Source organism: Stenella coeruleoalba (assembly GCF_951394435.1).
Source record: "Stenella coeruleoalba genome assembly, chromosome: 4".
Classification (NCBI taxonomy): domain Eukaryota; kingdom Metazoa; phylum Chordata; class Mammalia; order Artiodactyla; family Delphinidae; genus Stenella; species Stenella coeruleoalba.
Window position 1 is genome coordinate 33,175,145 of NC_137149.1, and position 25,997 is coordinate 33,201,141.

The window sequence follows — 25,997 nt, forward strand, 5'->3', positions numbered from 1 at the left end:
ATCATGTACAAGTGATCTCAAATCAAGATTGCATCAAATTTCTCAGAAGAAAGACAATGGAACCCTTGCCTTACATAACTCTGTAGAAAAATAAATCAATCCTAGAATGTTATGCCTAGCCTAACTATCGGTCAAAGGCAGAATAAATATATTAATAGACAATTCCAAAGTAATTTGCCTTCTGTGCATCCTTTCCTAGAAATTACTAGAAAATGTGTTCCACCAAAATAATGCAGTAAATCTAGAGAGAGAAAATAATATCTTAGCCCCCAAATTAGGGATGAACCAAAGGGAATTAGATGATGGTAAAGAGAAGTGCCATGTCAACAGCTGTTCACTATATCTAGGAAGCATTTCATAGTCATTAAAGCAAGACAATGAAGGGCTTCAGGCGAGCTGTCTTTTCTACCTACCCTTGCCCAAATGAATCATGAGTTGCATTTTATCATTTTGAAAATAGTTCCGTATTTATCAGAGAAAACAATAGTAATGGATGAGGATAAAGAAAATGAGATTTAGAGAAATTATTTCTCTGAGTCACAAAGTACCTCATGGAGCTTGGAATCAAAACTGAGAAACCATATCCAGGGTACATACTTTTTCACAAACGCATTGTATCAAAATGAAAATGCAAGATAGAAAGTAGTAGTGCTTTAGGATGAGAGATTATTTTTAAAAGAATAATTACATATTTTAATGTACAGTTTATAAAGTACTTTTCATAATATTTTGGTTATGATAAAGTACTTTAGAAGGATTTTGAGATGGAGAAGGTGACATGGGTCAAGTGAGTGGAGAATGGGATATCTGCCAGTAGTAATCAAGCTCAAATCGGGGTGGATGCCAGTAAATTCTCAAGATTCACTGTAAACCTTTTATGGTATTGGTAGGGTGTTCTGGAACCAGATACAAATGACTTTTCCATTGCCAGTGATTTAAGGACTGAACTACAAGCTCTGATCTGCATCATTAACTTGACTTTCAAGCTTTTAATGGGTGACAGATATGTCAAACTGATTTGAGCACTGCAGATGCAAAATTTATGGTCCAAAATTCTTTTCCTTTGGAGATTAAACAGTGTGAAGTGGATAAACTTTTTTAAGGTGACGAAGTTTTCTCTCTTTAGCTGCAAATTTTTATCTTAACCGTATTAATTGGAAATGTTCTAAAATGAATTGAGCACATCTCTTCCATCTTAAGTGGAGTAGAGGAACGTATCTTGAACTTTTATTTTTCTTCTCATTGGTGTCTGTATTCTTCTCTTTGTGGAATATCAAGTTGACAATATTACAGAACTTTTTAAAAGAATGCATTTCACTGTATTGACAGTTTCTCAAATAAATAGGTCCATTCCTCAAAACATGTTTAACTCTGTTTCATAGATTTTATGTTAGGAATAACATATGGGGGTGATGAAATCTGACCTTTTTGTGCAGCCATGGAAGTAATCAACTGTGAAGTTGGCAAACATCACTAATAGCAGATAAAGGAATGTTTAATTGAGTAACTGGTCTTTCTAGACCTGCTGGCTGTTGTTTCCCAAATCTAAATAAATTGGGAAATGAAAGATGCCTTATAACCCTTTAGTAACTTCAGATATTCTACTCGTAATAAAAACACTTAACACATTCAGTCACTTAGCTTGTTTATGTCTTAGTTTCTTCATCTTCAGCAGAAATGAGGGGAGTGCAGTACCTGTCTATAATAATCACTGTAAGAATTAAATGGGCTATGTGAAAGTATACAACACCTGTCACACAGTAGATGCTCATTAAGTGTCCATTTCCCTGCCCTCCTCTAAGGGTTTTCCACCTTATAAAAGCAGATAATTCTATAAGTGCCTGATTCATGCACCATTCACAGGATCAACTTAAATGTCTATTTCCTTTTCCCCTTATATATAAGCTCTTCATTTCAAAAAGAGAAATAGGGACCTTACCCCTTTGTAAGGAATGTAATATATTTTTCTTCATTGCTTATCTGAACTGACACACTTGGACTTTTGCAGAGGAAATGATAATATCTGCCATTTACTAATATTACAAATATAGAAATGGAAAAGCTAGTCCATGCTAATAAACTCCTTCATCCTAGTAAACTTCTTGAATTTCTACTGCTTTTCTATCATAGCTCCACTTTCCCTGTAGAGTAACAGCTTACTCTCCATCAGGAATATTAACCTCCTAAAGAGTTACAGTCCTATCAAAACACACAAACAATAATTTGGCATTGTAATAACTTTCCTGTGTATATTACCTCTGTATCAAAGATGTTTAAATTTCTTTCAAATCTGAGAAAGAAGGGGAAATCTTCTATGGAAGTATTTTTTATTATTTTAATTGAGTACATTTAATTTCTGTCTATATGAAACCTCACATACTTTTTTTGTGTGTGCTATGCGGGCCTCTCACTGTCGTGGCCTCTCCCGTTGCGGAGCACAGGCTCCGGACGCGCAGGCTCAGCGGCCATGGCTCACGGGCCCAGCCGCTCTGCGGCATGTGGGATCTTCCCGGACTGGGGCACGAACCCGTGTCCCCTGCATCGGCAGGCGGACTCTCAACCACTGCACAACCAGGGAAGCCCCACTTATGCTTTTTTGCAGTTAAATCAAGAAATTCTTTTTTAAAAAGGGGAGAAATGCTGAACTGAGATTTTAATTAGTTTTGCCCTGATTATTTTATATCATCTTTAATATATGGAAATGAAACTTTCATTACACTTTACTTAAAGTATGTCTATTAACTTCTGAATCTTCTGTTTGCCCACTCCCAAATTCTAGCCTTCCTTCTACCCAACCTTTATTTTGAGAAAGTGAAAATATTATCAAAGTTAAGATTCTCTAATAAGGAAATGTGTTATATTTAAATGTTTAAATAGTGATACACTGAAATATATAAACACATATACTATATGTATGTGTATCTATATATAGATAATAATACCCAAAAATCACACATAAAAATGTATGTATATATTTACAAATGTAAATATATGTGTATATGTATCTACATAGTAATACCAGATACCCTCTACCATTCCAATCATAAATATGCTGATTAGTATCTAGATTACTTTTTTACTGTCATCTTTTCTAATTAGTTATCATCTTAGCCATATTTGTGTATATGTATTTAGGAAAAATTGTGATTTTTACATAAATAGAGCAATCCAAATTCTATGTTTGCTTTTTTTTTAATTTTTCTATCTAGAAATTGACATTGAACGTTGTGTGCGAGAATCAATCAACCTGTTTTGTTGGACTCCTAAAAGTGCTACTTACAGACAGCATGCTCAACCTCCAAAGCCAACTTCTGATAGCAGTGGAGTCAGAAGTTCAACACCTTATTTCTCCACTGAGTGTCCAGATCCTCCAAAAACAGATCTGGTATGTAATTGCTGATTTAATTCATAAACTCTAAAAGAAGATGGATGTTATATTAGTATACTTAAGTATCAGTATTGTTCATATACTATTATCACTTATGTCTTTTTTTTTTTTTTTTTAACGGTATGCGGGCCTCTCACTGTTGTGGCCTCTCCCGTCGCAGAGCACAGGCTCCAGACGCGCAGGCTCAGCGGCCGTAGCGCATGGGCCCAGCCGCTCCGCGGCATGCGGGATCCTCCCGGACTGGGGCACAAACCCGCGTCCCCTGCATCGGCAGGCGGACTCTCAACCACTGTGCCACCAGGGAAGCCCCACTTATGTCTTTTTAACATAGCTATCTTCTAATATGTGATTGTATTCATACAACTATTTCAGGTCTTGAGGTCAACCAAAGGTGAGAGCTTAAGGGCTTCTCAGGTCTTTCCTGTGCATTCAAACATCCTATGTTCGCATTGACAGAGTTCTAGATTCCCAGGATCCTGTTAGCACTTTCACATACCCCTATGGACATTGTGTTCCCCAGCTTTTAATTTTAGTTTTTAATTTTTATTGTCAGCTTCTTCTTTGCTCCAACTGTTATGGCTACCTCAGACAGCTACAATATTAAAGAATTGCTGCTGACTCTTTTTGACAGATACCTCCAGAGAAAAGTCTCTTTGAACAGAGAGGGTTCTGAGTCAGGTCAAATAAAGGCAAACACTGTGAAGAGAGGTTTCTAGGGAACTGGAAGACATGTCAAGTAATCATAATTCCCTGAAATGATACTTTTTGGGAGCTCTAAAACCACTCTGTCCTGTCCAGTGGTTGCTAGACTTCTGGTTTGTGAGACTGTTGGTTTTTAAGGTGGAGCTGAGGAGAAGGAAATGAGAGTAGGGCAAACTAAAGCACCACAGAACTCACATTCTTACTGAAATAGAGGTATTTCTTTTGACTGTACTCCATACATTGCTGCAGACCTTTGTTTAATTTTCAGAATTCTAACAAGTTCATTTTGATAATCTTTGCCAGTATTCTCATTATGTTTTGGAGGAGCAGCTTTTCTGAGATCCCTACTCTGCCATTCTCACTGACGTCACTCATGTTCTATGCTATTTGTCCACTACATTTTAACTCCTGAGTGAAACAAAAAGATTGAGTAGTTGATTTTAAAAGCTCAAAATAAGAATATTGACAACTCAAGTAATGTGAGACTTTCATTTTGTGATAAAGTAAAATTTTACTAGGAAAAGTCACTGTTCATTTTAAATTTAAGTGGTTTTAAACCTTTTCCCTTACACCCTCGTCTGAAATGAGATTTTTATTTAAAATGTCACTAAATTTTTGTTTGAATGTCACTAAACCCCAAGTCACTTTATATATTCCTAATTATGGTAAGTCTCAGAGTTCTGGGTCAATTTGCTAAAACTTTGTGATATAAAACTAACTTTTCATAAGTATAAAATAGATAACTAATAAGAACCTGCTGTATAATAAATAAATAAATAATTTTTTAAAACAACTGACTTTTCTGTGTACTCATAAGTCAGATATATTATCCCCATCAACAACAATACTAAGAATGGAAGAGAAGAATATACTACACTATTTACATGAAATGTTGCTATCTGAAGGATATTCAAGTTTTAGTTTACTTTTCTTTAGAATTTATTTCATTTTTTTATGATATATTTCAACCATAAAGAAAAATATACTGAATAGTATAAAAACCAATGCATTATTTTTCAACAATATGTCTGAATACATACGGTAAAACAGATACCATTCTAGTTACTGGGGCTAAAGCAGTGAAAAAAGAGTACCTGTCCTCATAGAATTTGCATTTAGTGGAGGATATACAGACAATAAGCAAAAAAGGTAAACAATTAGTGTGTTTTTTAGATTCCACATATAAGTGAGATCATGTGGTACTTGTCTTTCTCTGTCCTACTTATTTCACTTAGCATAATATTCTCTGGATCAACCATGTTGTCACAAATGGCAAGATTTCTTTTTTTCTTAATGGCTGAGTAATATTCCGTTGTATACATATACACCACACTTTTTTTATCCATTCATGTATTGTTGGACATTTAGTGGCCTTTAGGTGCCATAGAGGAAAGTAAAGAAGAATAAGGATAAACAAATGGGACTACATCAAGCTTAAAAGCTTTTGTACAGCAAAGAAAACTATCAACAGGAAGAAAAGACAACCTAATAAATGGGAGAAGATATTTGCAAACCATATATTCAGTAAGAGGTTAATATCCAAAATATACAAAGAACTCATACAACTCAACATCAAAAAAACAAAAACCCAATTAAGAAATGGGCAGGGGACCTGAATAGACATTTTTCCAAAGAAGACATACAGATGGCCAACAGATACATATCAACATGACTAATCATCAGGGAAATGCAAATTAAAACCACAATTCAATACCCACTCACACCTGTTAGAATTGCTGTCGTCAGAAAGACAACAGATAATTGTTGGCAAGGACGTGGAGAAAAGGGGACCTGCAGGCACAGTTGGTGGGATTGTAAATTGGTTCAGCCACTATGTAAAACCATATAAATTGTTCCTCAAAAAATTAAAAATATAACTGCCATATGATTTAGCAGTTTCACTTCTGGGTATTTACTCAAAGAAAACAAAATTAATTTGAAAAGATATCTACACACCATTGTTCATAACAGCAATATTTACAATAGCCAAGATATGGAAGCAACCTAAGTGTCCCATCAATAGATAAATCAATAAAGACAATGTGGTATATACTTAAACACACACATAGAGTACTATTCAGCCATAAAAAAGAATGAAATCTTGCCATTTGCAGCAACATGGATGAAGCTTGAGGTTATTTTGGTAAGTGAAATAAGTCAGACAGAGAAAGACAGATATCACATGATCTCGCTTGTATGTTGAATCTAAAAGACAAAACAAACAAATAACAAAACAAAATGAAACCAGACTCATAAATACAGAGAACAAACAGGTGATTGCTTGAGGAGAAGGAGATGGCAGAGGAGTGTGTGTGAAATAGGTGAAGAAGATTAAAAGATACAGACCTCCAGTTATAAAATAAGTAAGCCATGGGATGTAATACACAGCATGAGTAATATGGTCAATAATATTGTTATCACTTTGTATAGGGATAGATGGTTAGTAGACTTATGGTGGTGATCATTTCATAATGTCTGCAAATGTCAAATCACTGTCTAGTACACATAAATCTAATATAATATTGTATGCCAGCTATATTTCAATTTTTAAAAGGAGAAGATGGAGAAGAAGGGCAATAGAGAATGCCAAGGAGGAGGATTCTAGAGAGCATTAGAGAAGAGTTGCTATTTTATGTGGGGGACTCAAAGAAAACCTAGCTGATAAGGAAACATTTGAGAAGAGAACTTAAAGGAAGTGAGAGAGTGAGTTATATACATTTCTTGAGAAAAAAATATTCCATCTTGCAAGTGCAAGGTAGTAACATACTTTGTAAGGGGAACAGTAAGGATACTATATATAGAATGGAATGAGTGAAGAGGAGTGTGGAAGCCATAAATTTACAGAGATCAGTGGTTCAGATCTTGTGTAACCTTAATACTTTGGCTTTATACCAAATGAGATGAGAAGCCATTGGAAGATTTTAAGCAGAGTGGTGACAGGATCAGACTTACATGTAAAAGGATTACTTTGGCTACTATACATGAAATAGACAATAGGAGGGACAGAGGTAAAAGAGGAGACCAAGGACGAAGCTATGATGGCTTAGAACCAAGGGGTAGCAGTAGAGGTGATGAGAAGTAGTGTTACTGAGTCCAAGCTCATACTGCTCCCGTACAACAGGCCAATAAATCGAGAGACAAGTTGTTGGAACAAGAGATAGTGGCTTTATGCAGAAAGCCAGCTGACCAAGAAGATGGTGGACTAATGTCCCAAAGAACCATCTTACCCAAGTTAGAATTCAGGCTTCTTTTATATTAAAAAGGGAGGTAATGTTGTTGGTTGTTGCAAACTTCTTGATGTCGGAATCCTTTGTTCTTACCGCTGTCCACATAGGTCAGGTCATGGTGTTCCTGTAAACCTCCAACAAGACAAATGTTATTCTCTGTTCTGCAACTTTTTATCTCTATGTGAATGGAAAAAGTGTTATACCTTTAAAGGTCAGAGCCTTGAAAATGGGCTATCCTGTTTATTTCAGGCTATAGGCAACATTCTTAACTTGCAGCAAAAGCAATAGAATACAAAGGTTAAAGTAAAAGAAACAGATCCAATATGGAGTCAGATTTGTTCTTCCCTATTACAGTAGTAAGTATATTTTGAAAACAGAACCAACAGATTTTGCTGACTCATTGAATGTGAGGTACGAAAGAGAGAGTAATCGCGGATGAATCCAAAGTTTTTGACTGAGGCTAGAAGGATGGTGTTTTGGCTGTTCTCATTTGCTGATGTAAGGAAGGCCATAGCAGGAGCAGGTTGGAAGGTAAAAATCAAGTGCTCACTTTTGAACACGTGGATTTAGAGATTTCTATTAGATGTCCCTAAGAAGAATAAATACATTATTTTGTTAGTTTTATGAATAATATCTTTTAAGCTATTATGTTTCCTGGTTGATTATTCCTGCTTGATTTTAGTTTATTTTACATTCATTTTATAGTTAGCAAACTCATTTGATTTTTTTAAAATAGACTTTATTTTTTAAAGCAATTTTAAGTTTATAGCAAAATTGAGTGGAAAGTGCAGAGATTTCCCATATACTCCCTGCCCCACACATGCATAGCCTCCCCATTATCTACATCCCCCACAGAGTGGAACATTTGTTACAATTGATGAGCCTACATTAACACAGTATCATCACCCAAAGTCCAAGGTTTACATTAGGGTTCACTCTTGGTATTGTACATTCTGTGGGATTGAACAAAATATAAATGACATGTATGCATCATTATAGTATAAATGCCCTAAAATTCCACTATGCTCTACCTATTCATCCCCCTTCGCCCTCAACCACTAGGATACAAACACTGATCTTTTTATTATCTCCATAGTTTTGCCTTTTCCAGAATGTCATATAGTTGTTTCCTCCATGTCTTAATAGCTCATTTTTTAGTGCTGAATAATAGTCCATTGGTTGTACCACAGTTTATTTAACGATTCACCTACTGAATGACATCTTGGTTGCTTCTAAGTTTTAGTTATTATAAATAATACTGCTATTAACATCTATGTGTAATTTTTGTGTGGACATAAGTTGTCAGTTCCTTTGGGTAAATACCAAGTGTTTTGGAATTGATTCGCTTTTTAAATCTAGTAGATTGTAGAGTCTCTTGGATGTTTATGCGGCTAATTCAATCAATATACATATGAATACATTTATCTCTTGCTAGTTACTACTTTTATTATTATATCTCTGATTTTATGTGTATGTGTGTCTTATTGCATTGCATAGGACCTCTAGTAAAGTAAAATAAAAGTGATGAGAGCAGGTAGATTTCTTTGTACCTGAATTTAATGAAAATCCTTCTAATTGCACCATTAAGTTTGATTTTTTTTTTTTTTTTTTTTTTTGCGGTATGTGGGCCTCTCACTGTTGTGGCCTCTTCCGTTGCGGAGCACAGGCTCCGGACGCGCAGACTCAGTGGTCATGGCTCACAGGCCTAGCCGCTCTGCGGCATGTGGGATCCTCCTGGACCGGGGCACAAACCCGTGTCCCCTGCATCAGCAGGCAGACTCTCAACCACTGCGCCACCAGGGAAGCCCTGATATTTTTTTAAAATTAATACTCTGAGTAATGAATTTCCCTTCTTCTTCAATATTATTAAGAGTACTTGAATGAGTGTTGAATTTTATCAAATTCATATTCTACTAAGGATTGATTAGGATCATCTTTTTTCCTTCTTTAATCTGATAATGTTTACATTATTAAAATTTTTGATATTGCGTGGTCCTTGCATTTTTGAGATAAAGTCTACTAGGTCTCTACAAAAAAGTAATACTGACTATATTCAATTTGCTAGTATTTGCTAGTATTGACTTTCTGCATCTATGCTCATAGGTGAGATAAATCTATAATTTTCTTTTCCTGTCTGTCCTTGTTAGTATTCGATCTTAAGATTTTATTTCTCTTTCCCTTTATTGACTGTCTAATCAGTTTGTATAAGAGGAATTATCTGTTTCTTATAGATTGAGTTAAACTTGTCTATAAAACCACCTGAGTCTGATGCCTTTTAACCAGGGAGATATTTGATTATCCATTCTTCTGGGTCACTTTTTATAAGTTCATGTTTGAAAATTATCTATTATCTATGCTGATTTTATTACAATCCTTTTTAAAGTATCTATGTTGTCTAGGTTTTTATACCCATTCTTTATATAAAATATTTTTACCTGTTTTAACATTTTACCTCAAATTTTGTCCCTCTTTTCCATCCTAGTATTGTTTATTTGAAGTCTTCTTTGTTCAGATTTAAATGTTAGAATAATAGAAAGTAGATACAAAAAATTATGTATGTATGCCTTACAAAAGCATATTCATTAAGTTTAGGATAATCACAGTTCAGATTTACATACTGTATATTCTATGTTAGATTCTATAACAGATTAAAAAATCCCTTTTGTAAATTTAAACATAAACTGCACTCTGTGACTTGTAGAATCAAAGCTTGAAAACAGCTCTGAGAAGAAAATTACACTTAACTTTTAATTTATCCATGTGTCTATCATATTTATTCCCAGAAGCAGACGACTGTAGTAGAAAAAGCATGAGCTTTGCTATTAGATGAACTTAGTTTCAAATTTCACCCCTGTTCCTTTTTGGTTTTATAATCTTGCATAGTTCACATAACCTCTCTAGTTTCCTGTTTGTAAAAGTGAGCATAATTATAATAATTCCTACTTTGCAGCATTGTTAAGCACCTAATTCCGTATCTGATACATAATAATATTAGCACTCAAACAAATGGTAGCAATCATTATCACACATTTAGTAACTAAAGGTTAAATGTTTCAACTTTGAAACTATGCAAAAATTTTCTGAAAGTTTTCTGTATCTAAGTAATTTGTACAAAAGAAGAGATGTTCTGGTATTCTTCTGTTTCCCCTCAGCTATGTCAACTTTATTACTATCACTTTACATTTAGAAGTCACTACAAACAGTAAGGGTAGTAAAGGAGAGGGAGGCTGGCTTGCCAAAAAAGGAATCTTTCAAGCATTTTTTCCTCAGTAATTTCAGTTTAAGATTTCACTTTGACCTTTACCTCTTAGTTTCAATACTATTTTGATCCCCAAACTTGCCAAAAGAATTATTTTATCTAGTGCCAACGTCTTTCACATCTACTTTTCCTTAAATAGCTAAGACTCTGCTTGACGATTCTAACCACAGCTAATTGAGGGGCTGGGTAATATATATATATATATAAAGGTATGTAACTGATGAATAGAATAAAATGGGTTTTTTGAAAACTGAATATATTTTAGAGAAAGACTGGCCAGCACTGGATTTTTTTAACCAATTTCTTTGTTAAATTTTAATTACCATATTAATTTATTGATGACTGGTATAAGTTAGTTGCATGTGCACTGTGACTAAGCAGGAATTATTATTCTTGTTTATAAACACAAATGCTAGTCTGGGATTTTATTAAGTAAATTAAATTTTGTTTTGTTTATATAATGTTAACTGTTTACATTTACTATTGTCATAAAGTAAGCAAAACATTCATTGAATTATCCTCAATTTACAGGTATGCTTTAAGTATAGATTAAATGAGTTTAGTGTACATGAAAACTTAAAAACACATTTATATTTTGTAAGTTGGAGTAGCTTCTGAAAGTCTGTTATAAATACTAGTCTACAAAGTTTCATCTTGATAATAACACCACTGTTTTTTATAGTTTGAACAATTTAAAAATAACACTACAATGATTTATAGTTTTCAGGTACTCGGGTACAGTATTTTATTTGTTCCTAAACAAATCTCTGAAGTAAGTATTTTTATCCCTATTTTAGAGTTGAGGAAACTCAGAAGATAACTTAAAGCAAGTTAACTTTATCAGTAGTGTGTTGTGTTTTTCTCTCTTATTCATTGAAATGTATATATTAATATACAACATATCTTACTCTATAGTCATTGAGCACTTTTGTAATTTTCTTTTCTTTCCCTAGTGCTTGTTTATATACACTCATGCAATCACCTATATACCTGCTCTTAAATTAGTTGAAATGTTTTTACAGTAAGGTGGAAGGAAAAGCAGTTATGTGACCTCTTTTTTTTTTTTTAAGGTATTTAATGTATTGCTGGTGGTTTTCCAGAAAAAGAATTTTAAACCAGTTAAACCTCCAACAACAGTAAATGAAAATGCATAGTTCCCTATATCCTCCACAACACTGGACATTATAATTAAGCTTCTTTTGCTGACTTGATAAGTTTTTAAAATCTCATTTACATATGCATTTCTTTTATTACTAACAAGTTTAAATTTTTTCTTATGTTTATTAACCAATTATACTTTTTCTCTGAATTGTCTTCAGATAATTCTTTGTCCATTTTTCTACTGGAAGGCATTTTTATTGATTTGTAGTGTAGTGTTAGAATACTAACATTTTGATACCTTTGGTACATACTTTTCCAGCTTGTTGCTTGCTTTTAAATACATTTTTTAAAAATTTTTAACACAGGTTTAAATTTTTTGTGCATGTGATTCCTTCCAAGACATTTTTTTTAAATAACATTGGTTTATAACATCATGTAAGTTTCATGTATACAACATTGTATTTCAGCTTCTGTATATACTACAGTGTGCTCACCATCAAAAGTTTAATTTCCATCTGTCACCATACAGTTGATCCCCTTTACTCATTTTGCTCTCCTCTATCCCTTTCCTCTGGTAACCTCACTTCACTTTGTATTCCACTTTCTCCATTCCCCTGACAAAAGTCACAAATTACTCTTTTCAGTCCCTGATCTCACTTGATCTCTCTTTTTTTTCAAACATAATCCTTCATGGATTTTTGGTACACCCCAATCTCCTCGTTTTCATCTTTCCTCTCTGTTACCTTCACTCAGTATCTTTCACTGTCTTCACCTGCCCTTGCATGTCATTAAATATAGCGTTCCTCAGGGATCTTTGTGAGCTTCCTTCTGTTCCCTCACAAGATGGATATTAGACAGTCTTGAATACTTCCATCAAACAGTGACCATGGCTTCCAGTTATTAGCTCCTGCTCAAGCTTCTCTTGTTAGCTCTAGGCGACCAACATCCGATGCCTGCTCTGCACTCCACTTGGATGTTTCACAGGTAACCTCTAATTCAGCATGTCTAAGACTGCATTTATTTTTTTTTTCCCCTTAAAGCTGCTTCTCCTCCAGCATTCCCTATATCAGTAATCACCATTTTCCTTCCCTGACTTGTTCAGGTCAGTATGCAGATTCATCTTTGATTCCTGCCTCTCCTTCCAAATTCAATTAATCAGAAAAACCTGTTCACAAGTCTATTCACTTCTATTTCTGATACCATCATTTTAGTCAAGTTTTCCATTATCTCTTATCTGCTTTCCTGCAATTTCCTGCATCCATTCTTCTTCCTCTTTCTTCAGACTTCAGCTAGCATAATCTTTTTAATTTTTTTTTAACTTAAAACAACAGTAATCTATTGTCTCACACTTTTAGAAGCTAAAAATCCAAAATCAAGGTGTTGGCAGGGCCAAGCTCTCTCTGTTGGCTGAAGGAGAGAATCCTTTATCTCTTCTAATTTCTGGTGTTTGCCAAAAATCCAGTGTTCCTTGGCTTATAAATACATCATTCCCGTCACATGGCCATCTTCCCTTTATATGTCTTCACATCATCTTCCCTCTGTGCATGTTTGTCTCTATGTCTAAATTTCCCCTTTTTGTAAGGACACCAGTCATATTGGATTTGGGCCCACCCTCAGCATAATCTTTTTTAACTAAAAATCTTGACAAGACTCTTCCCATTATCCTTACAATAAAATTTAAAATTCTAAACATGGTCTACAAGGCCCTGCACAAATCTTTCCATTGCCTACCTTATCAACTTCTTCTATCAGTGTATCTTTCCTCCTTATTCTTCTGTGCTTTAGATTTCTCCCAGTTTTAGGAATACCCTTTACATAATTCCATAATAAGGTCTCTATCGCTGCCTACATTTCCTTTATTAAAGTAAATTTCTGAAGAGTAAGAACTGCATCTTACTGATTTTTGTGTTCTTGTTGCTTAGTATAATTCCTGATGCATCACAGCCTCTTAATAAATAAAATAATAACATACATTCTTCTCTGATAGTTTGTGGGTACGTTAAGGGCCCCCAGGGCCTAATTCAATGCCAGAGAAATAGTGTGCTCTCAATATATATGTATTTAGTTGAAGTAATTACCACAAATTAGGTTTTACTGGTTTATTCTCAGTTGAATAAAGCATTAAACCACAACTCTTTATTCATCAGGCATGCTAGCTTTACCTACTTTTCCTTCATAGCATACGTTATATTGATAATTATATACTTATATCTTTTATACTTATCTTTTGTTCTCCACTGTATCCCCAAAACCTATCACTGTGCCTGGCTTATCAATAAATAAATAACACCTAGTAATCAATAAATATTTTTGAATGAATTAACGAAAAGTTAATTCCAGTTAATCAGAGTTTTACTCTATTTCCTATGAGGCAACGTATCTAAAAAATGGTCTTCAAAGTATTCTATAATACTTGTTGAAAATGCATATTAAAGGCTCCACAAACATCCCATATCTACTAAATCAATCTCTGAGGGTTGGCGCCTGAGATCTATGTTTTTACTCAGGTCCTTGGGTGATTCTTAATGTGATATGTGCATATAGTTTTCTCACGACTCATTTTTGAAGCTAAACAGAAATGTTTCTTCATGAGGGAGGGGCGGGAACCACAATAAGACCTTCATATTTATGGTTATAGTGTTATTTTATTTTCTGCGTTTTTTGTTTGTATTTTTTATACTAATTACTTGTTTTATAGTTATTTATGTCTGACCTTTTTGACCAGTTAACTTTCCTTTCATGAACCAAAATCACCACCTGTTTCACTACTCAGCAATCTCAGCCTGCTCACTCTGAGTCTCTTCTCTTGTCTTTACTGCCAACAGCCAGCCCTCTTATAAATCTCTCTCTCCCTGGCTATCCCTCCCCTGCTTGTTCCGCTTTGTGAGAGCAGTTTTTAATCAGTGGTACTAACATACACTGGAATTTCAAAGGCGGAATTTCACTGGAATTTCAAATAATTAATAATTGGAATTTCAAATAATAATTTTCAAATAACACTGGAATTTCAAAGGCCTTTCATGTAGAAATAAAGTAGAGAAATTCATCTAGGACTCAAAAAACTTATGTTTCCTACTGATACTTTATGTTTTCGCTCTTGAAATCAGTAAAAAGTAACCCTATTGAATCAACTCAGAATTTATGTAGTGATTCAAGTAATAATTACAGGGTATTAATATATGAGTCGGTATGATATAAACATAATTGTCATATAACATGGAAAGCATCAGGAATTGAAAGTGACACACTGTTCTCCTTGCTGATAACTTAAAAATATGAACAATTTTGCTTCAAGAGAATAAATGTAAAGAAGCGAAATGTTGGTAGGGATTAGGGAAAAATCAAGAGAAGACAATGATTTAAAAAAAAAACATTTAATTTTACTTTTCCTTTTTTCCTCATCATTTTAAGAGAATTTTGACTGTTTTATTCATTCAACAAACGTTTGTTTTGAGCACCTACTAAATGCCAAGCACTTGATAATTGAATTTGTTAAGGGCTTTACAGTTGTAGAGAGGTTTTTACAGTCCTTATTTCATAGTAGTATGGACTGCATCTTTTCAAAGTATCTTGCTAACTGAGGGTACATGAGGAAAGGTGACTGGGAATGTATCTTCAGTTCAGATGAAAGAGATGATCAGCAGTGCCCCAGCCTTGCCCCCATTACAACCATGCTGTTCATTTTCCATTCTCAACTGTTGTTTAAAACAGAGCCCCTCAAGTCCAGAGTTAGCATATAAACTTCCTTTCCTACAGTCTATCAGTTCCAAGTTGGGGGTGTACTTTAATTCAACGCACCAGAAAACTGTTTTGGCAGATGGAAATAATGTATCAGGAAGGGATAAAAACATGTATTAAAATTGTTTGGAAGGGTAGGCTGAACCAAAATCTCAAATCCTTTGCTAAATGAAAGAGTATAAATAAATAAATGTAACAAAATAACTCAAGGGTAATTCTTTATTTCCAGGTCAGGAATATGTATATTAATGGTGTGCGTTTATTGCTTTTTCTCATTGACCCTTCATGTTTTTTCTCATTTAAAAAATGTAATTGTTTCACTGCAGCAGTCTGAAGCTTGAAACATTTACATATTACATATCTTGTTATATTTTTAAACATTTACTACTATCCTTTTTTTGTGAAGTATGAGAAATCAAAATTCACAGTTGCATATTAAAGATCTGTCTTCCTCTGAGTGTTAGAAATCCCTGGGTCTTATGCTAAATCATCAAATTAGTAAACGCCACTTTTCTGAATGTAGATACTTCAGTGTGCATCATCTGTTCTGAATGGAGCAGTGCCTTCTAAATACAGCAAGTGAAACAAGGGCAGAAAAAATGCAGAGCCAGACAAGAATCAAATAATGACTGAATGAGCACTAGCTTTCTAGAGTGTAATATATTGAGAACAATTTTGTGGGGCGGAGGTAGGGGCTAGATCTTGGGAAGGAAAAGAGATGTTTAGAAGTTTGGGGTAGGAGGGTATTGGGGATGGAGTTCTTGATGGAAAACAAAAAAGAAGAAAATAAGAATTCTTGTCATCTTTGGTGAAAATAATAATTGTCATGATTTAGGGTAGAGAATCCTACTTAGAATTGGCCCAAGCCAGCAGCTGGACTGTTCTGAGACAGGGCACACTTCCCTACAGACATCAGGGCGAGGCTTTGACACACATTAGCATATCTGCATTGCAGTCGATAGGAAGGTTATGCTGGTGACAGTTTTTATTCCTTTGCAGGCTGATTTAGTTCAGTATTGATTTGAGACAGCTCCAATAGCAGTGGTTTTTCATGGGTAAGTCTATAGAATATATTTTCATCATGAAGAGTAATAGGCACAGATAGCACAATTCCAGCCTGCTAATGAATATCTGGGGTCTTCCACTGAGATCTTTCTTATGCAACCTCAAAGTTCAGGGATGTCATTTCAGGTATCAGTGACATTCCATGGCATTTAAAGAGAAATGGATTCTGGCACAATTCTGCAGAAGGGCTAGCAACAACAGACACACATGTTATATACAGGATTCAGTGAATTTAATGATTTTCACAATCCCAGGCTATCAATGTCCTGTTTTTTTCAGCCATTCTCCCAGGATATCCTATAAAATATGCAAAATAAATAAACAAGCCTTGTTATATGAGAAATAAATCTACTACTAAAAATTCAGTTTGTTAACCCAATTTGTACAGGTGCTAACACAGAATTTAACAAATAAAGATACATAATGAAAAAAGAAGAGGCAGCTTTTATCTGCAGCATTCTCACATCTCCTAGAGAATCATTGCTAAAGGTTATTTCTTTCTTCATTTCCCGCAAAAGCCAAAATGAGCAACTAAACTGGAATTATTTCAAAATATGTCTATCTGAATTATAGATTATTATTAAATTCTACAGAAATTAAATAAAACAAACACTAGCAAAGAATAGATAAGAGTCCTGACAGGCTTGATTTAATTAATATATTTTAAACTTTTACGCTTATCAAATAGATATTTGAATTAGTTTAAGATTAATAAAGTGTTTTCTTGAACAAACTAAATGGTTTCCACTGATTCATATACTCTCTTATGGAAAACTAGATTCCCACGTGTACTTATATCCATTTCCAAATCCTGTTTTCAGTTATATTCATCTGTTTCAGTTTCTTTTCCAGTACCAAGAGGTTATTAAAATTATAATTATATGTCATACATTTGGCACTATGTTTCTATGTGAATTGTAGAATTGGCTTGTCTTTTTCCTTCCTCCCCTGAAAAAAAAAACCATTTTGGTATTTACATTGTGATTAAATTAGATGTATAAATAAGTAGAAAAAATTGATATACAATATGGAGAGTTTATTTTTTCCAAAAGCAGTGTATGCTTTTCTGTTTATCCATATCTTTTAGTCCTTCTGTGGCATTTTAAAGGTTTCTCATGTATTTCTTATTAGCATTATTACTATTTTAACCTTTCTGTTGCCATTATTAGTGCCATATTTTATTTCATTATATTTTCCAGCTGGTTATATATACAGAAAGACTGTTGGCTTTACAAACAGTTTGATATAGTGGCAAAGAACACGGACTAGAATTTTTGAACCCCAGCTCTGCCACACCAGCTACGTGACCTGTTTCCTTGTCCATAAAATAGAGATAATAATATTATATACTTCATAGGATTATCGTATTAGTTAATATATTCAGAACACTGCAGCACATAGTAAACACTAAGTTTTCACTGTTGTCACCATTATCACCATCATTTATCTGAGAAGCTAGTACCAGCTTCTGACTTTTTAATCTATTAGTCATTTGTTGGTTAATTCTTGATTATATATAGTATTCTTACCATTTATAGCATTATTATCATTTCAATTAAAGTAGCTTCATGTGTTTTAACCAATAAATTTATCATCCGGTTTTACAACAGAATATCTATTTTATTTTTTTCTATAAAAAATACTTTTTAATACATTGAAATGTCTGTCAATGTGGCCAGAAATGCCAAAGAAAATTTTTAAAATTTTATTACAGTATATAATTGTTGAAATATATCTGTACATTTTATAGTTACTATAATATTTTAAAGGTTTACTATACCACAAGAAATATTGCCTGTAACTCCTTTATCAAATATTTTTCCTTTTCTTCGATTACTTTTTTATTGCATATTAAGTTATATTAAGCCAAAAGGAAGATACGAAGACATTTTTTAACAACTTTAAAATAGAATATATCTAGAATAAATTTTGCAGAAATTTTTCCATTGCATTATAGCTGATAATTTGTTAGTTGTAATTGCTGTTACATTTAACAGACTTTTTGTAAACAAAATAATTAGATTTTCTTTTAAAAATTCTGTATTTTTTTCATGCCCAATTTGTATTTTGGAATCTAGAACTCTAGTCAGATCCGAAATGAACTCAAAAATTAGTTTGCCTTTGAAATACTTTCATTTTCAATAAGAAAATTTTTTTAAGAAATGGGTACTAACCAATTTAACATCATGGAAATGATCCATTAGATTTATCAGTTTATATTCTATAAATTGTGTGTTATAAACCTAAAGTACATCTTGATGATCTCTGGCTTTAGCCTGGTTGCGACATATACATAACCTTTCTGATCTCATTAAAATCAGAATCTCTTGATTTATGTGAGAGAAGTTTGAAGTATAGCTGAGTACATTATTAACATTGAAACATCTGTATCTATATTCTTATAAGACAATTCTTATAAGAATTGTCTGGAATGGTTTGTTGTTTGTTACAGTAAATGATTAGAGATTAGAGACAAGTAAGTATCCTTCAATTTTAAAGTCTTCTTTCTTCACAACTAAAATTTTGAATTTCCCTTTACTTTAGGTATCTCGATTATATATCAGATAACAGTGGTTGGCTGATACATGATATTAGCTGATCATTCCACCAGATATTAGTCATGGTAATAACAGTTAATACCACAAGCACATTAGAGATCCCACCAGCCTTGTCCTTTGTACAGCGATAAGGACGAGAGAGGTAGATCTCTAGACTTTCTCCCGTCAGGATTTACTGAAGCTTCCAGCCAGAGAGTATTTTGGTTGTTTACTTGACTTTGGTTATATAGTGAGGGGAGTGATGGGGGAATTTCCCAAGTGACAAGGAACACATGAACAAAAATGTCCTTCTATGTATAAGGAAAAGAATAAGAGTGAGAGAGAAGGGTGATGAAGTCAGTAACCCAGTTCAATTAAAGGCTGTACCTTGGAAAGGTAGAATTTGAGATGAGAATATCAGTTTGACTAAAATACCTCGTAGTCACCAGCTGGTTCTACTTCCTGCATTTCTACTGCTGTTGAAAGCTAACCGTAAAGTTCTATGTGAAATAGCAGCTCTGTCGCATTCCAGAAGGAAGGTATCGCAAGTTCTACCTTTTGGGAGCTCAGCTGAATGGAGCCACTCTCATGTTTAACATTTCCATCTTGTTTACCTCAACCCAGGAAATCTGTCAGGTTCTGGTTTTATATGGAAAATTATTTCCAGAATCTTTTAGAAAATCGTATAGAGTAGCACCAGCACCACCACTCCCCCCAACACGTTGCCATGTTGACCCTGTTTTTGATCCTTAAATCACTATGAGAATTCTTCACTTACCGCCTCCATTTCTTCCACCCTCACTTCAAACCACTTTAAACTATGAAATGTTTCCCAGCTACTTGTCTTTGAAAGGCATAAGTTCTTATTGATCCAAGTTTATATAAGCATGTCATGCTTTATGAATAATACTTTACTAAGCCTCACAATTAGAATCATTCCTGAATCTCTTTAAGTAGAAACTCCTGTGGTGTCATTAAATATTATGTGTGGGTTTCTAACTTTTGTCCTAAGAGGTAAGCAAGAGTTTTGTGACCTATTAACAGTTGAAAATCAATCAGAAAAAAATGTCATAGAATTCTAAAGCTAAAACAAACGTAAGATATCTGATCCTGCCCCTTCACTTTATACATGAGAAAACTGAGGCCCAGAGAGATGAAATATCTCAAAATATCCATATTGTATATCAAAGAAAATTACTTTCTTTACAGAAATTTAGCTTACACACAATTTTTCAGGAGCACGTCTGTGAAAATTTTAGCGTAAAATCCCTAATCACTGAAAAAATTCTATCTCCATTCCTCTTTGTGTTTCATATTCATGTACAGTATCTCTTTTATTTGAGGGAGAAAAATATTCTCTCTAGTATGACAGCTGTATTACACAACTTCCAGAGCATGACAGTTTTATTTCAGACTCCATTTCAGATGCTATATTTCTATATCTTAGAAATAGTAACCTTTCCTATTTTCCCTAAAAACAAGGAGAAATGAAAATACTATAATGCCATTTAAACAATTTATTGTTTTAAATATAGGGATAAAAATAGCTTTGCAGATTGATAAAGCTTTTGACGATAGTTTTTTTTGGTTAAAATTCCTGTGAGAATGGTAGTTAATGTCTGCCTGTGCCATCTGCAAAAGCCTGTCCCTCCTCATACGTGAGCTAGAAATATCCAGCACTAAGAAAGCAGGGCCTGTTGTAGACATGGGGGAAAACAAGAATTCACATTGCTCTAAAAGATCTCAACTTTATGTATTCTAAGCCTTGTTAATAGTTTACATAGTTGAAGATTTTCTCAGCAGTGTATATCTGTGCCTAACAAAATTAACATTTTTTCCTTTTTTCTTCAAAAAATGTTGATTATTTCTCATGACTTACACTGCAGTTTTTATGTGGATAATTCCAAAAATATGATCCTCTAGCCATGACTTCTCCCAAACACCAGTTTATTTGTCCCCAACTGCATTTCAACACTTCAACTTGGTAGACCCTAGGCACCCTCAATTTTATACATCTAAATCAGAACTTGTCTTCACCTTGTCTACTGTCTGTCACTGTTACTACCTTCTTTTCTCCCTTAATCACCCATGTTCAAAACATAAAAGCCATCATTTACTCATCCCTGTCCTTTATCTTCCATATATTTTCTTACAATGCCTCTCATATATTCTTCCCCTTTATCAATACACCCAATTTTACTGAATAGCTACTGAGTTCCAGGCTCTCTGCTAGGTAGTAGAAGTATAAAAACAAACAACTCCTAGTCCCTGCTTTCAAGGAGCTCATGGTGTATTTATTGGAAGAGACCAGTATCAGTATGGAACAGGGGTTGTAAACCTGAGACACTCTGGTTACATACTTGTAAACTAAACTTTTAAAAATTCTTTCAAAATGAAAATAGCAACCTGACTGAAATTTCTGCCTTGTTCATACCAGGATGAATTGAAACAAATGTGGAAAGGATTTTAAATGAGAAAGGCTTTATTCAGCATACCTACTAGAGGTAGAACCGAAGCCCTAGAAGTAGAATCAGAACACCTTCCCCGTGTGTTTGATAGAGTTGCTTCACACAAAATATGCATGCAAAGCCCCACTTCTTTACTTGGCAAACTCCTCTTCATCCTTTTATTTTATTTTATTTTATTTTTTTGCGGTACGCGGGCCTCTCACTGTTATGGCCTCTCCCGTTGCGGAGCACAGGCTCGGGACGCGCAGGCCCAGCAGCCATGGCTCATGGGCCCAGCAGCTCTGCAGCATGTGGGAACATACCGGGGCATGAACCTGTGTCCCTTGCATCGGCAGGCGGACTGTCAACCACTGTGCCACCAGGGAAGCCCCTCTTCATCCTTTTAATCTCAACTCAAATGTTACCTTTTTAAAGAAGTGTTCCCAAACTGTACACTTTCTCCTGGCAGATGAACCACTCCTTCTTCTGTATCATGACAGAAACCAAGTTGCAGTGAGTTCCGGAGTGAATGAAAAGAAAGTGGAGATGAGAAAGTAGAGGGCTAGTAGCTAGGGAAGTACTTGCCCCTTGGAGAGTAATTTTATTATTTAGTTTTCATTCTTTATGTTTATCTTTCACTATGAATGGGAGAGAATTGGATGTATTTGTAGGCCTAGGAAAATCTGTAGGCCAATACAAAACTGTATTTGTAGGCCAGGGGAATGACTGAAGGAAAAAAGAAGGTAATGAGTAGAGCAAAGCTCTCGATTTCCAGTGTCATCACTTAATCTAAATCTTCATAAAATTCACTTTCTAACAAGTCTTTCTGCCTATCATTTTTCCCATCTCTAATTCATCCTTCAAGATATGGCCAAATTAATCTTCCTAAGATACTGCTGTTAACATGTGACACATTCCTCCAAAAATCTTATATCCTTGAGCTTCTCTGTCTTTCAGAGCCCTCATGATCTGTCCCCTACCTACTTATTCAGTACTGTTTCCCTCTAATTCCCAGGATGATGCTCAGCTCAGTAAGACTAGTCTCTTCATTGTCTTTTTCATACCCATTGACTCTAAGTTTTATAAGAACAAGTATCTTTGTTTTGTTCATTAATGTATCCCAAGCACATTGCATGGTACCTAGTAGGTGCTCAGTAGTTATTTATGGACCATTTCCATGCTCATTCACACTTCAGAACTCTTACAATTACCTACCTGTGCAACACTCTTCTTCCTCTTTTCTTTTATTTATTTATTTATTTATTTATTTATTTATTTATTTATGGCTGTCTTGGGTCTTCGGCTGCGCATGGGCTTTCTCTAGTTGCAGCTAACAGGGGCTACTCTTCATTGCAGTGTGTGGGCTTCTCATTGCAGTGGCTTCTGTTGTTGTAGAGCATGGTCTCTAGGAACGCAGGCTTCGGTAGTTGCAGCACGTGGGCTCAGTAGTTGTGGCTCACGGGCTCTAGAGCACAGGCTCAGTAGTTGTGGCACATGGGCTTAGTTGCTCCACGGCATGTGAGATCTTCCAGACCAGGGATAGAACCCGTGTCCCCTGCATTGGCAGGTGGATTCTTAACCACTGCGCCACCAGGGAAGTCCCCTTCCTTTCTATTTTTCTAAACCTTACTGATATTTCCTGACTGAAATACTAGTTCCTCCACCTATATTTTGCTAACTACTTCTCCCCATATTGTGTTTATTCCTTTCCCTGTATTCTTATAGTATGTAGCTATGATTCCATACATGGAATCTTATAAGAGAAGCAGTGTAATGATGTGGTTAAGAGCTCAGACTCCAGAGCCAGACTAAATTTGAATCCTGGCTCTGTTACTTACTGATTATATGGCCTTTGTTAAGTTATTTAACCTTTCTCTGCCCTAATTTCCTCCTCTATAAAATGATCAAAATAATAAAACCTACCTCATAGAATTGTTGCAACACTGAAATAAGCTCATATATGTCAAGTGCTTGGCATAGTGACCAGCACATAGTTAGCACCATATAAGTGTTCTGTGTTATTATTGTATAGTTTTATTATTGCACTTTTTTGTATTTGATATCATTTATTACCTTAATACTTTGAAAACTCAAGGCCCACATACACACACACACATATATATATTATTGCTTTTATGTTAGTCTTTTTTTTTCCAACCAGGTTAGGGACTCTTTGAGGTGGAAATGATATTTTGTCTCTCTCAAGATGGCCAGCACAAAGCTACTAGATTAAATATTTGCTGATTGGTGATTTATTAAAAATTTAGACTATAATAAGACTACTTTACCATGAAATTCAAGCTGCTTCATTTGGGATGTGATTTTTAATAACAACTTATTTTATATAAAGATCTACAGTCTACCAAACATTTTTACACGTATTATATCAATTGATCCTCACAGTAAATTTGTGAGGTAAGTGTCATCATTCTCGCAATACAGCTTAGAAATGTAGGGTCAGAGAAGATAAGCATCTTACCACCCTCTCTCTCAGCACTGCGAGAGGTATAGGACAGATTATTAAGTCTCCTTACTTCTTGCCTGCTCAGATAGGTATAGGACAGATTATTAAGTCTTCTGTGTAAACAGGCACTCTACTACAAAATAGAATGTCAGCCACCGCTTCTTTCAGGTATGCCCGAATCTCTACAAATGATTGTCTTGGGCACTCCCCATCACTTGCCTTGTGAGGGAGGGGGGAGTGATTTGAGTGTCCAGAAACACCCACTCCTCTACCCTGCAGGATGAGAACAGAAGGGCATTTTATCTTGAACAAAGGGGATGCTGGGATGTTAGTTGGAAGTAGTAGAGTAATTTCTGTCCCTTCTCAGCCCTGGGGAAGACATTGGTGGCTTTTGTTGGCAGTTTCTATTATTTGGTAGCACATTAGAACCTCTTTGTTTCAACCTAGGGACAACATCATTCAACATCCTGTTACACATGCATGCATTTATTTATCAAACATTTCAGCACCTTCTCTGGGCAAGACCCTCTCATCTCTTGCTATGAGAGATACAAAAGAAATCTAAGAAATTTAAGCTATTGATATACCTGGTTCTTTGTTGTCATCAGCATGTTTATATTGATCCAGTCTCTCTCCTAGAAACATGATATGTCACTTGAAAAGATCTTTGAGTAGAGTTTTGCTTTTATAAGTTGTCCTAAAGAGTGTTTATTTTCATCGTGTTGAAACATACATTAATACATGATTAGTCCTGTGATGCTTCCTGCCTTATAAACGTGCCTACTTTTGCTTTTCATGCTTTCTGATTTATATTTCCACCTTTCTTTTAGAAGATTATCTTTAGTATTACGGGTGGTGTTCCAATTCCAATTATTCGGTGAAATTTAATAGTCTTTCTAAGTGTTTTTGCCCAAAATTAAGGTAGATCTCTCTATATATGAACTGTATGCAATGTGTGTCACTTCCTTTGCTGCCTTATTTTAGGTTCTAGAATTATAAAGTAGATATTTAATAAACGTTACTTTGCTTCCAAAGTGAAGAGATTTTAAAATGACTCAAAGAACCAGTACTGTAGACATTATGAGGTCATCCTGTCCCTGAGAAAATCCCTCAAAAGCTTTAAGAAACGATCAAATCTACCATGTATCTTCTGAAAGCAGCACTCCTGGCCTCATTTATACCCAGGTACTATAAATATCTTTTGGAATCCTTAATTTCCAAGTGGCTTTAGAGAGAGTAATTATTTATATTAAGATTTTATCCCTCTTTCTCACCCTCCCCCTAAACACACACACACACACACACACACACACACACACTCACAAACACATACACACAAAATAGCATAATATATGACAGTTGCTTCCTTCCATAATGAAGGGTGTTTGTTGTTTTGTTTTTAACCTTCTAATATACATTATGAGTATGATAACATATAGAGCTGTTTCTGAGTGCAGTATCAAAATATATTACTCTTAAAGGAAACACAATTCTTGCTAAGAAAAATATCAGCCATTTAAGGCAGTAATCTACTAAGTAATTTCTACTATCTAACATTAAACAAGGAAAACTTTATAATTATTTAGTGATGATAATGTAATTTACATTTGTGTTGGTAGAAGTTTGGAAAAGTATATTAAATATTCTTCCACATAGCCAACAGGTCCTTTTCTCTAAATTCTTCATACATCTGATGAAGAGATAGATAAACATCAGTTTATTCAAATATTTCTTCATGCAAAAAACAGAGTAGTCCTTACCAATGAAACATTCCAGTGAGCTTCAAACATTTTTTATTCAATTGTCTATAATAGCTTTTGTGTGTCTCTTTTCTGAACTTGAATGCATGAAAGCCTGCCCTACTTGCTGATCCTTTTTTTTTAATCATTTTAAAACTTATCAAAATTTAAGAATAATAGTGATTTTATTGTTTTTCTTTAACATCTCTATATGTTTTCTAGTGCCAGATCTGATTACCTGCAATGGTGAATATAGCCATGAGTTCTTATTTGTGAAGCCTTTTTATATTGCTGTATATATTTGAAAAGAATTGTCTTCAGACAGATTAG

The 25,997-nt window shown here is 34.6% G+C and overlaps 1 protein-coding gene across 8 annotated transcripts in view; it reads left to right on the plus strand.

Annotated features, from left to right (window-relative positions):
* TBCK (TBC1 domain containing kinase) overlaps positions 1-25,997 on the plus strand; it is a 244,075-nt gene that overhangs the window by 170,574 nt on the left and 47,504 nt on the right. For 7 of the 8 annotated variants that reach the window (XR_013827926.1, XM_079919204.1, XM_079919201.1 and 4 more), the window contains one exon: positions 3,210-3,385. Coding sequence is in view for 7 of the 8 variants with exons in the window: in XM_079919204.1 (XP_079775330.1) it covers positions 3,210-3,385 (176 nt within the window). In the remaining variant the exon portion in view is untranslated. Of the gene's footprint in view, positions 1-3,209; positions 3,386-7,671; positions 8,151-25,997 lie in introns of those variants that run through there. The other variant, XM_079919207.1, reaches the window with a different exon arrangement.